This window comes from Crocodylus porosus, unplaced genomic scaffold (genome assembly GCF_001723895.1).
Source record: "Crocodylus porosus isolate Cpor-Errol unplaced genomic scaffold, CroPor_comp1, whole genome shotgun sequence".
NCBI classification, from domain to species: domain Eukaryota; kingdom Metazoa; phylum Chordata; order Crocodylia; family Crocodylidae; genus Crocodylus; species Crocodylus porosus.
Window position 1 is genome coordinate 27,828,160 of NW_017728918.1, and position 12,331 is coordinate 27,840,490.

The following is a 12,331-nucleotide window of genomic DNA, read 5'->3' on the forward strand; positions in this document are numbered from 1 at the left end:
TAAAGAAATTCTTCCTTATGTCCAGCCTGAAATGGTCTTGCAGGAGTTTGTGACCGTTTGACCTAGTCATCCCTTGGGACGCTCTGTATAGGTGGCCATCAGATAGCTCCTGAGCCTGCGCTTTTCCAGGCTAAAGAGTCCCATAGCTCTCAGCCTGTCATTGAAATGTCTGTTTTCCTGACCTCTGATCATGCGTGTGGCTCTCCTCTGGACTCTCTCAAGCTTCTCCACATCCTTTTTGAATTGTGGAGCCCAATACTGGATGCAGTACTTGGAGGTAATTGGAAACTGGTCTAAACTTGTAACAGAAGAGAAGTTCTGTGCACAGAGACTAGTTTAAAAATGGAGGAGCCTGGTTTCAAATAGACCTGGTGGATGCAGTATCATATTTAATTGGTTTAGGTTAGGTCTATTGGACTTCTGTACAACATCTCCCAACTCAAGTTAGGTTACAGTTCCCCCAGCTGCTTTGTGAGCCCCCACTAACCCTCCCCTTATTGGGTAGGTGGGGTAGCCTCAGCCCATGCTAGTCTGCTTTACCTGAGCACTAGGCTGGACCCACCCTCAGATTGCCACAAAACTGGGGCAGCAAAGCCTCTTTTTCCCAGCCCTGCATCCTGCCTGTGCCTGCCAGCTAGGCTGGGTGGCAGGGGCAGGGAGCAGAGGCCCACACCCCAGCCCCTTGCAGCCAGCACAGCTTGGGGCATGGATGGGGAAAGATTCTGTGCTAGCTCCCCCATTCCCTGTGGCTGACAGCAGGGGGTTGGTGTGTGCCTGGCAGCTAATCAGAATCAGGGGTGGCCAGCTGTTCAGCCACATTCAGATGTCCTTGGCAGTCTCTGGCATGCTGGGAGGTGTGCAAGAGTGCCCCCCAATGTGCTATCCTCAGCCAGTCCCGGCATCTGCTTGCCCTGCCTCCCCACCCTGCCACCAAAGAATGAATGTATGTTCTGTTCACTCCTGATCCAATCTATGCAGCTTGGAGAAACCTGTGAAGGGTTGATCAACTCTGCTTCTGGCTTTTTGAATGTCTGTACCTAGCCTATAAAGCAGATTCCACATTCAAAGAACTCTGAACTTTGTAGCATCTAAGATACAGATTTAGATCCAGATCCAAATTTTGTCACTTAGCTGTTTTTTACTGAAAGTATAGCCAACTAGAAGTGATTAGCATTTATGGAGAGCCCCAAACCAGCAGCCTCTGCAGGCAAATACTGCAGTTCAGTTTTCTTTTGATTCTGTTTCTAATTCAACAGTGAAAATTGGGAAGAGTAGTTTTCTTTGACATGTAGTTTACGGACAAAGTTAATACCTTCCCAAACCTTATTAAACCCTTTATCTTTCCAGCGAAGACTTTTGTTGATCTTATAAGGTGCTTAGAGGAGAAATTTGAGTAGGATGCCTTTTGGGAGAAGTTGCTCACTTAGACTAAAATTAAGCTTCACAATATCTGCTGTCCTTGCATGTGGCTTAGTTACTATTCTGACAGCCCCACCAAGCCTGAATAAAAGTAGCAGCAGAGCCATACTCTTTACCATCTGTCATCTGTTCTTCCTTTTTTTTCTCTCAAACCCTGTGGAGTAAGAAAAGATTTTCTATATACTTATATAGAATCTAACAGTGTATTATGTTCAAAATAGACATTAAAATGTGTCAGGTATCTTTATTTCTCTTGAAACAAGGGATACCAAGGTTTGGTTGCTTGCTACTAAAAAAGTAATGGAACAGTAAAGACCTAGGGGAATGTGTGTCCAGCCTCAACTTCCCCTGTGCAAAATGAAGTTTATTTTCTACCTAAGAGGACTTTTACAATCTTTGATTCCTCCTCAGCCTGAAGAAGGGTACGTGTGCCCAAAAACCTGCAAAGAAAGATTTTTTTTTTGCTATTTTTTAGTTGGCCTGAAAGGTATCACCTCGGAACCAAGAGTTTTAGAGTTTTGTATTTCTCTTTGTCTCAGACCAACATGGCTACAGAAAAACCCATGGAACGGTAAATGCACATTTCCCTCCACAAAAGTTCTCATATAGAAACCTTTGGAGATGATATGTTGACACATATTTTATTATTATTCTGACAGCTCTCAAACTAAGGATGAAACCACAGAAGTCCTTACTCTTGTAAACTGTCCCATGGAAAGTTAATGGGGCATCTGTGTGAATAAGGACTGCTTATGTATGTAAAGGTTTGTGGGACCAAGCTCATGAATTCCAATCATGATGCAGTTGAATCACTGGCGACACACAGGGGGTGCACGCAGTTGCACATGAACCCTCTGAGATTGGCGGTGCACCCCCTGGCCTGTGGGCGGTTGCTGCTTGCCATCTCCCCCTTGCCGCCGACTGCCTGCAGGATCTTCCCACTCACCACCACTGCCTGCAGGCAATCGCTGTGCCCCCAGCCTCTGGGGGCACACGTCATTCATGAATTGAATTATTGCATCTGATTGTAGTATACTATGTTTCAACTGCAAATATTAATTCATAGCTAAATATTGGCTCTTAGGTCCTGTGCATAATTTTTTCCCAGTACAATACTGTTTTTTTTGTTCAATGCCTAAACAAAAAGAATAGTGCCTTTTAATTCATGTTATATGCTCCTGTGTATCGTTCATTTTCCAGAAAAAAGGAATCTACATATTGAAGTCAAGCATCATAGACAAACACAGTCGTTTAAGGCTGTGAAGATCAACCTCTGGCCTGTGGCTGAATCTGGCCCATGGGATTATGTCATCTGGATCATGGGACTCTCCACATGTCTGGGAATTTGGCAGTGGAGGAACAACAGCAACATTAATCACCATGGCTTCCAAAAATGTGGCAATTATTTGCTCCCCTGGCACCAAATATCCAGACTCACAGGGATCCCCATGAGCTGGGCAACACAGCTCACCATGGTGGATTGCTCTCATGGCAGGGTTTGTTTGTAGTCAGATCTGCCATGTGGGTCAATTCGCAGCCAGATCTGGTTCATGGAGCCAGGATAGAAGGCTGGATCACACTCACAAATAAATGCTCCATGCCCAAATCTGTGCTTCATCTGGTTTATAGACTGATTCCAATGGCAGGATCTGGCCCACAGACTGGCCCTGTTCCACTCATCTAGCTCACGGGGCCAGAAAGTTTAGCACCACTGGTCTAAAGCTGTAGGGTGTTTTCACCCAGGTTATTAAAAATTAGACTTGGGTTTTGGGTTGGTTCACACAGGTATGCTAAGCTGAGCTAGTGCTATCTGCTAAGATACTGCAGTATGGCCAAGCATCTGGCTTTCTCCTCACATAAAACATTAAAAGCAAAAAATTCCCTAAAATGTGGCTCCAGTCTCAATTGGAAGGTGACTTAAAAAAAAGTTTCTGAAAAAACACTGTGGAATGGTGACAGGCAGTACTGTAGTTGTCAGTGTTGGGGGAGGTGGTGCAAGATTAATTTCCAAATGGTAATAAAGTGTTACCTTAAGAACGAGTTAGCATCTTCAAGTGTCTAAATCTTCTTTTTGAATGCCTCTTAAAGCCCCATTTCTTTCATAATGCCCACATTAGGACCTGACTGAGCAGGCATTTGAGCAGCTGCTTGAGATTCATTGAGTTCAATAGACATATACATGGGTTAAAGCTCTTTGTGTACTGGGGCCATATTAACTATAAGCCTGATCCAAAAATCATTGTAGCCATAGGGTATCTTTGGTTGAAGGCCTATATTCCCTATATTTTTAACAGTTAAAATAAAACATCTCTGCTAAATCATCATAGCATTTCTGTATCTAAACTGAGTTACCAACAAATGGCTTGGTTGTATTCCTTTCCTTGCCTCTTATTGTCATGATTAAAATTTAGACTGGTTGCTCTTAGGGGCAGGCACTGATTCTTTTCCTATTGCGCTGTGCTCCGGAAGTATAGTAATAACAGCATTCTAGCTTAAAGTGTTTTTCAGTCAAGGCAGGGACAGAAAACTTCATGTGAATGAAAGCATTCACAGAATCATAGAAAAGTAGGGTTAGAAGGGACCTCAGGAGGTCATCTAGTCCAAACCCCTGCTCCAAGAGGACCACATCTGCAATTATAACATCCCAGCCAAGGCTTTCTCTAGCCAGGTCTTAAAAAAATCACACAGAAATAAGAAAACCCCCCAGATTATTACATAGGTACAGAAACATGCAAAGCTTCTGATTTAAGTAACATTAATTGTAACATCAACAATATAACCAGATTTGCCAGATATCTTTTAAATATTTGGGAGTGCAATAATTGCTTGCTCATTTCATTATAATTGCTGTTGTTTTTATTATGGATTTTACATATAGTTTGGCCAGTGATAGGACCTTTGATATCTTTGTTAATTCTTCTTGGTTTTGAAGCCTATGATTTCAATTGGTAGTAGTTTTGCACATGAAAACACATGTTGTCTCCCTAACGAGCAGCTGATGAGTAAGAAAAAAGTAGTTTGGAAAAAATAGTGCCTTGGCTTATTCCAGATAAAAACATCACTGTCCTAAATTAAAATCAACCTACCATGCTTTAAAGCTTTCAGACAGAACACAAGCGAGGTTGTATGTACAAATGCTTCTCTGAATATAATTAGTATAAATGGTATTTAGCCTATCCCATTTCATACAGCCACGTTCTGTAACCACCTGGCTAAAACATGTATGCTAATCCCCTTCTCTTAATAAGAAGGAGGTTTAGAGTGGAATGAAAATGAAGCATAAAATCAAATATAGAAAAATCTGCTAGAAGAAAAACAGACTAGAATTTGGAAATCCATTTTTGAAGGTTCATTTCTAATCATATTTGCTGAAAACCTTTTGGGTTAATACCACTATTTAATAACTGTATTTTTTTTTAAACAATCAGGATTTATTTCCAGTCTGCGAGAGTTCGGTGCTTAGAGGAAGTATTGACAGTTGAACGTCAAAACCAGTTTCTGGTTAAATATTATATACATATATTAAATATTATATTTGGTTGTCTTCATGAACACATTGCTCTCTGCCAATGTTTTTTTGTATTTTCCTGGTTAGTGCATCATGTTTTCCTTTTCCTTCATCAAACCCAGCAAAAAAAGTGGGTGGAGTGTTCATTTTATAACTGCAGCAGTCAGTGATTCCTAGAAATGTGAATATTTGTTTTAAAAAAGGAAAATATAACAAGGACATGAGCAAAAGTTCCCCTTCAGAAATGAATACATTTTTATTAACACCTACATCTATGAGTGATTTTTATTTCACTCAATGTTATAAATAAAGGCTTAGAAATATATTCAGCAAGTATGTGTTAGTGTATGAGTTTATTTTTGGCCTGCTGCTTTGTATCTGAGGCGGAAATACAGGACATACAGTTTTTAGTGGGCTATTGTAAATTGTTGTTTCCTGAATCATAGTTGTGCAGAAATACCCATAGGATGGGATGGAAAGGAATGGGGGGCACACAGCTCCTCATCAAAGGATATTTAGCAAAGCTGCTCTTTATTAGAAAATATTGATTTGTTGCAACCAAAATATTTCATTGGCAGTGCTGGTAAGGTGTCTTGCTCCAGAGATGTAAGCTTGAACTCTGCTCTGGACTTAAGTCAAAATTTGCCCACAGTTGACCAAGCTATAAATGGTTACCGTATCATTTAGACTGGGGAGTCAAAGGGGGTTAGACATGATGTAAGCCACATTCCTTTCTCATTTGTATGCTGGGTGACTATAGAAACTGATTCATCTTAATGATATTAGCCCGATGGGCCATTAGGTTTGGGCGGACATTTAATGTGTGACATGTGACCTGCCTCATGACTCCATTTTCTGTTTGCAACTGTTGTTTCCCATTGTGGAGACTCATAGGGTCATTTCCATCAGGTGGTGGCAGTTCCTGGGACTTCAAAATATTTAAAATGTTGTTGGATTGCCTTATCATTCCCTTGGTTTCTAACAGTGCAGGCATTCGATTTTCAGTTTGCTGTTGCACAGGATGTCAGCAGGTGACAACTCTCAGGCCTTGTTGGGGCTATTCTGTAATACAGCAGTGCTAAATATGGACCAGAGTCTAGATCTGCATCTTTCTTGGTAGGCACTGATAGTATTTTTATGATGCTATTTTCCACTAACACTTTGCACTGAATGTGAATTACTAGTGATATGTCTGAAGCTGATCAGAACTCTTCTGCTGTTTTTTATCAGATCAAAATGTCATCTCTGTAGACATTAGTACCCTCTATACCAGGGTGGGAAATTATTTGGGCCTGCGGGCCACGTAGGCACTGACCCACAACAGTCCAGAGGCTGTGAGCCCTGCTGCTCCTCCCTGCCACTGCCAACAGCGCACAACCTCAGCCCTGACCCCAGCCCACCCTGCACCTGCTCTAGACTCACCCTGGCCAGAGCAGATCAGCTAGAGTCCCCACGCACAGCACCAACCCCATAGGTGCAGGAAAAGTGTCCCTTCCTTCTCACCGCTGCTGGGCCTTTTTTTCTGCAGCCACCCAGAGCCCATGCCCGGGCTGCCCTGTGGCTCCTCTCCGCTGCCATCCAGGTCAGTGGGGCAGAGGTGTCAGTGCAGAGGAACTGCAAGGCAGCCTGGATATGGGTTCTGGGTGGCTGCAGCAAGAAGGACCTGTCAGTAGTGAAGGTGGCAAGGGGTTGCTTTTCCCTGGCACCGAGCAGCAGCTTTTGCCCAGCCCTTGCTGCCATTGCTGATTAGTGTGGGTGGGCAAGTCCGAGGCTGGCTGGGGTTAGGGCTGTGCATGTGGGTTTTGTTGGTCCAGAGCTGGTCTACTCTGCCAGGCAGGTGTGGGGTGGGCTGGAGTTGGGATTGTGCATGTGGGTCCCTGCCAGCGGTTGTGGCAGATGGCAGGAACCGCTGCCACTTGGGCTGCCTAGAAAAGCAGTCCAGCTGCGGAGCTGCCCCAGCCCTGCTGCGTGCCCAGGGAGCAGCAGGACACATCACAGACCTGATGGTGCCTAGATCATGTGGGACTGAGACTGAACAAAGTCCCTCTGTGGGCTGGATATGGCCTGTGAGCTGTATTTTGCCCACCCCTGCTCTATACAGTCCAACTGTGGATTTTCCTGTTCAATACCTTAGGCGTCAAATGCAACCAAAATGGCAGTTGGTAGAAACAGTATCTCCCATGTACCCTTTTTTTTTGGTTTGTTTTTTGAACAGCATCTGCCAGATGCATCCATAGTGGAAAAACATTTAGCATCAGCCATAACCCAAGTTTTATCCCCTGATAGGTAGTGGAAAATGTTTCAGTTTTATACACTTATTTACCATATTTATTTGAATCCAAGATGACCTTGAATTTAATATGACACCCTCTAATAATTAGATTCTGTACATGGAAAGTTATAATTTTTTCACCATTTCCCATGTATAGTATCTATGTTCTATGTATAGTATTAGTGGAAAGTTGACTTAAATTTGTCTCCCCCATGCTGTGTTGGGGGGTGACGGGCCAGATGCTTTGCTTCTTGTCCCTCTGCTCCATGTCCCCCCATGCCTGCCTCCCTTGCTGCCTGTCCCCCATCATATGACCCCCTACCTTATGCCCCCTTGCTGCCTGCTCCTCTGTGCCTGTCCCCTGCCCCTTTCCCCCATTCTATTCCCTACAGCTTGCCTCCTCCCTGCTCTGCCCTGCATCCTGCCTCACCCACTTCTTGCTCCCCTCTATAGCTTGTCCCCATGGTCCCCAGTTGCCTGCCCCCAACCACTCCCTACCCACCCCCATAATTATTTCTGTTGAAGCTTTGCAGCAGCCCCAGCCTGGCCCCAGCCCAGCCAGGGACAAAGGGCCTGGATGCTCATTGAGCTGGGTTGGGGATGGAGGAACTGGAGCTGCAGCAGAAGGTAAAGGGGTGAGGGGACAGCTGGGGGAAGAGGAGCAGCAGGTGGGGGAGGCAGAGGGTAGGGGGTAAGCACAGGCACAAAGGGAAAGGCATATAGGGGAAGGCTGCAGGTTTCCTCCCAACCCCACGGCCTCCCCTCATTTACCCTGTCCACGTGCCCCCTTCCCCACTCAGATAAGCCATTCCTGCTTAAAGTAGCTCATGGCTTAGCTCTGTTTTCAGCCTGAGCCTAAGGCTGAAGCCAGAGCTCAGTTGCTGCCTGCCCTGAAGTTGATAATGCTTTTGTTCACTCCCCTCCCCCCACCGAAAGCTGACTGGGGGAAAAAATGTGTCTTGGATTCAAATACATATGGTAATTCTTTTATAAAAAAGCCTTTTGTTCCTATAATGATCAATGAGAGGACCTTGATTCCTCTACTACGCTTATTTTTCACAGAGGAATGATCATAGCCAGTTCTTTTTTTACACCCTGCTGGAGTAAAAGAAAAATTTTATTAGGAGCATAGATTGTGTGAGGGCTGGACGCCTTCATTTCTATTCTGGATCATGTGGAGAACTTTAACATTCTCCCCCAGAGGATGTCCTCAAATCTTCATCAATCTTTTTTTTTTTGGTGAACGTGCCCTCCATTGAATGCACCCTCCTGATAATAAAATCAAAACTCTTGAAAAATGTTTAACATAATAATGGGTAGTTTTTCCTTGGACTATTATGAAACATGTAATTTCCAAGTTAGTTACAAAGGCATTCAGTACAAATACACCCCTAATGGGGTGTAACTCAACATTGTAGACCCTGAGATTTACCCATTTAGCTTCTACAGCTTGTCTAACTCTACCCCAACTACGCATTTGGTCTAATAAAAGATATCTTCCTAAGAAATTTGCCTTTCATGTAATTCCTGAACCATCATGGCTACATCACTTGAGCACTACCGTCACACTGTTTGGGCACTGATGACCTCCTAGAAGCTTCGATCTGAATAATTTGACTTCCTTTTGACAAATTCTAATGGCTTTGATCAGGGTTAAGTCAGAATCTTCCCACTGCCTCTGATTATTCTGGTCATGATCCTGATCACAGTTTGGTCTCTTTACCTGTGGTCTACCTTAATCCCCACTAATTGTAAGACTACCTTTCCAACCTTAGATCAGCTCACAAACTTTTCTATATTTTTACCTTAAAAAAACATATTCCTTATATAATTCTTACTTTGATGGCAGGACTCTTCACATTTCCAGTTTCAAGTTTAATTGATATTGAGACTAACTCAGGCATGTATATAGTAAGGCAGTGTCAGCAGAGGTTCAATGAGCTGGGCCTGAGCCAACTGAGAACTATTAAAAGCAGCAGCTACCTCAACATCAGCTGTTGTCAGAAATAATGCTACCTTCTTTCTGCCTGTCTTCCTCTCTGCTGGCATCTTGTCCCTGTTGATACAAAGTGAAGGACTCCTTAAACCTTCTTTAGTTCTCTGCATTACCCAGGAGTTTCAGTGCTGGCATGTTCTTTTAGCGAGTCTGTTCTTTTAGTTATGCTAGCTTCTTAGTTCACTTTACTAAAAAAGAGGAAGTGTTCTTTGGAGGCTCATTCCTCAAAGTTGTGAATCATTGAGAAGACTGCAGCTTTGTTGCACAGGCTCTGTGAGAGCTCGGGGGCTCTCGGTGGTGTTGTGAAGTTCCACCAGCAGTTTTGGAGTGACAGGAGTCTACATCCACTGAAGATCTTGGCTGCATTTATAACTTCCCTCTACATGTGAAACGTAGGCAAATTAATATTGCAATGAAAAAATGAACTTAAATTCACAAATGAAACATTGCTTTCAATCTCTTTCTATTCTCAAGTGTTGCAAAGAAAAAATTTTTCCTTCTTTGCTAGAATATATGGGAGTGTTTACTTTCTTATTTTGTAAGTCCCCCCATCTTGTGTAACAGCTGTGCTAGGGCAGTACTTGCTATCTAGCTGCTGCTTTTTCCTTTGGCCTTTGTTAAAATTTCTGATAAATAACAGACTGTCTACAGCTGTTCAAATGATGTTGCTTTTTCTAAGTGTCACCTTGCTGTTCATTCCCACCGATGTGGGCTTTGCTTTCATAGGTAAATAAGGTACACACAGGGCTTGCTATTGAGTAAAATTGAACATGTGGGCAGTGAGAAAAGAATCTGAAAAGTGAATTGCCCAGGTCTAAGTACAGCAGCCATCTACCTCTTGCTGTGATGGAGACACTACAGCATCTTGGCAACATCACTCTATGCAATTTGCTTTAAATAACTAACTAGTGGTTTTTTTAGTTTTTTACAATTGGTGTTATTTCTTCACATTTTCTCACTTGAAAATAATCTGCTTCTAGGAAATGCTTAGTCTGCTTGTGCAAGTTGATGTTAACTGAGCTTTATTTTTTTTGCCATAGCATTAGCTATCATACAGCTATTGAGTTGACCATTATAATAAGTGATGCAAATAAGTCATGTTAGTATACTTCTTTGCTATGTAAAATCATTGCTATAATAATCATTTGGCTTTTCATATGATTTTCATATTACTTTCTAATCTAGTAATATGATTTTCATATTACTTTCCCTCTAGTTTATATGAGGGAATTCTCCAAATTATTCGTCAAATTACAGTTTTGGAATAAGATAAAATTATGTGTGAAGACAGGAGATTTTTTTTTTTTCTATGCAAGGTACAGCTTCCTTCTGTTTCAATATTTTGCATCCATTGTCTATTCCTGATCCATCTTTATAAATCCTACCAACATATGGAAAAAAAGTTACTGGGCAGAACTTGGCCAGGTTACAATAGGGTCTGAATGGAATAATTTTGAAGAAACAACAAGGGCAATTTTTATGTTTGCTTGATACTAGAACTGAACTGATGCAGCAATGTACAGGTGAGATTAAAGCTTGGATCAGTTTTATTTATTTTCTGTTTCACTTTGCTTATAAAGACAGAACTAACACATTTATAAATCAGAAGAGAAAGGAAGGAGAATGAACTGAAGTAACTCAACTCTGTCCTTTCCACAGCTGAGGACACAAAGTAATAATTGTCACTTAGCTAAATTATCACACAAAAGAACAGCAAGTCATTCATTTCCACATGAAAAAGCACAGAAATAGGGTTTCTGAAAGACTGATTGGAAGGTTGAAGATGGGAATGTTATTGCTGAGGTTTGTGCCTACAGGTGCTAGACTTTCTGGGCCTGATTCTCCACCATTTTTACCAGATTTTTGCCACTGTAATTGCAAGGAAACCATAAAAATGGTCTAAGCAAGGCGGAGCACCCAGTATCTTGAAAGATTTAGGTACAAACTGGATGAGGTGTGCAGCCTGGTGACTTTGATGGATTTATATAAATTTAAATCAGCCTCTGGTTCACAGGCCAAATACAGCCTGTGGAACCATGGTATTTGGGTTGTGGGCCTGGAAATTTAGTAGTTGTGGGGAATGGTGACCATTAATACCGCCACTGCCCCCCACTGCTAAATTCCCAAACTCTGTGCAGTGGGTTGGAGCTAGGCCATGCTCCCTTTCCCCTATGGGGTTGGGTCATGCCCCCTCCCCCCACAGCTTGATCAGAGCTGAGCCATGCCCCTTTTCCTCCTGTGAGGCTGAGTTGGGACTGGGCTGCTTCTCCCCCTTCCCCATCACATGGCCAGATGGGATCCCACCATGACTGCCCCAGGTGCCAGATCTGGACCATTGGCTGGTTACAACCTGCCAAGGGACTGGGCACTGCTCATCTAGCCCACCAGATAAAAAGGTAGAGCACCACTGTCTTAAACCATTTGGTAATATTCCCATTTGTCTACTTGTGTGGGGAACAGCCCCTTTAAGAGGCACTGGGATATGCCAATTAGAACCAATTAGAATCAGTTTTTTGTTATGAAGAGGCACCTGTTACCTTATGATGTTCAGTTGGAACACAGACATTTGATGAAGCAAATCACTTTGGCTCTCATTGGGTACATCTACATGTACAATTAGTGTGCATGAATAAACTCCAGAGCAGTTTGCGCCAGACCTTATTGCTCCCGGGTGCAGTGTTTACACATGTGTCCGAGGCCCTAGCACATTGAGCTAGGGTGATGCAGCCCCAGCTGGCAGGGGGCCGAAGGGCTCAGCCTGTCAGCCTGGAGCTGTTCTGCGTTGGCTCAGCGTGCTGCAGAGAGACTGGCTGGGGCATGAGGGTGCTACAGTGTCCTAGCTGGAAGACAGCCCCAGCCCTGAAACACCCTCGTGCTCTAGCCAGCCCTGGTCACCACTTACATGTGTGTTGTAGCAGAGTAAATAACTCTGTTGTAGACATAAGGTGTAAGTACTGCCATGGGTTTAAATCACTCTCTGAAAGAGTTTGCAAGTGCCAATGTAGCATGACGAAAGAGGATGACAACAGCACCATTAGATCTGAAGATTTCTTCATAAGAGCTACACACACAAATAAAACCGAAATGTAAGTCTGTGTATATCCAAGGCCTCCCTTCATCAGACACTGTTTCCTCA

General features: G+C 43.2%; 1 protein-coding gene across 1 annotated transcript in view; it reads right to left on the minus strand.

The window, feature by feature from the left end:
* Positions 1–12,331, minus strand: part of UBE2F (ubiquitin conjugating enzyme E2 F (putative)) — a 133,746-nt gene that overhangs the window by 46,767 nt on the left and 74,648 nt on the right. The window contains exons 8-10 of the mRNA XM_019537425.1: positions 8,445–8,468; positions 2,366–2,402; positions 478–482 (exon numbers count right to left, since the gene is read on the minus strand). Coding sequence (XP_019392970.1) covers positions 478–482; positions 2,366–2,402; positions 8,445–8,468 — 66 coding nt within the window. The remainder of the gene's footprint in view (positions 1–477; positions 483–2,365; positions 2,403–8,444; positions 8,469–12,331) is intronic.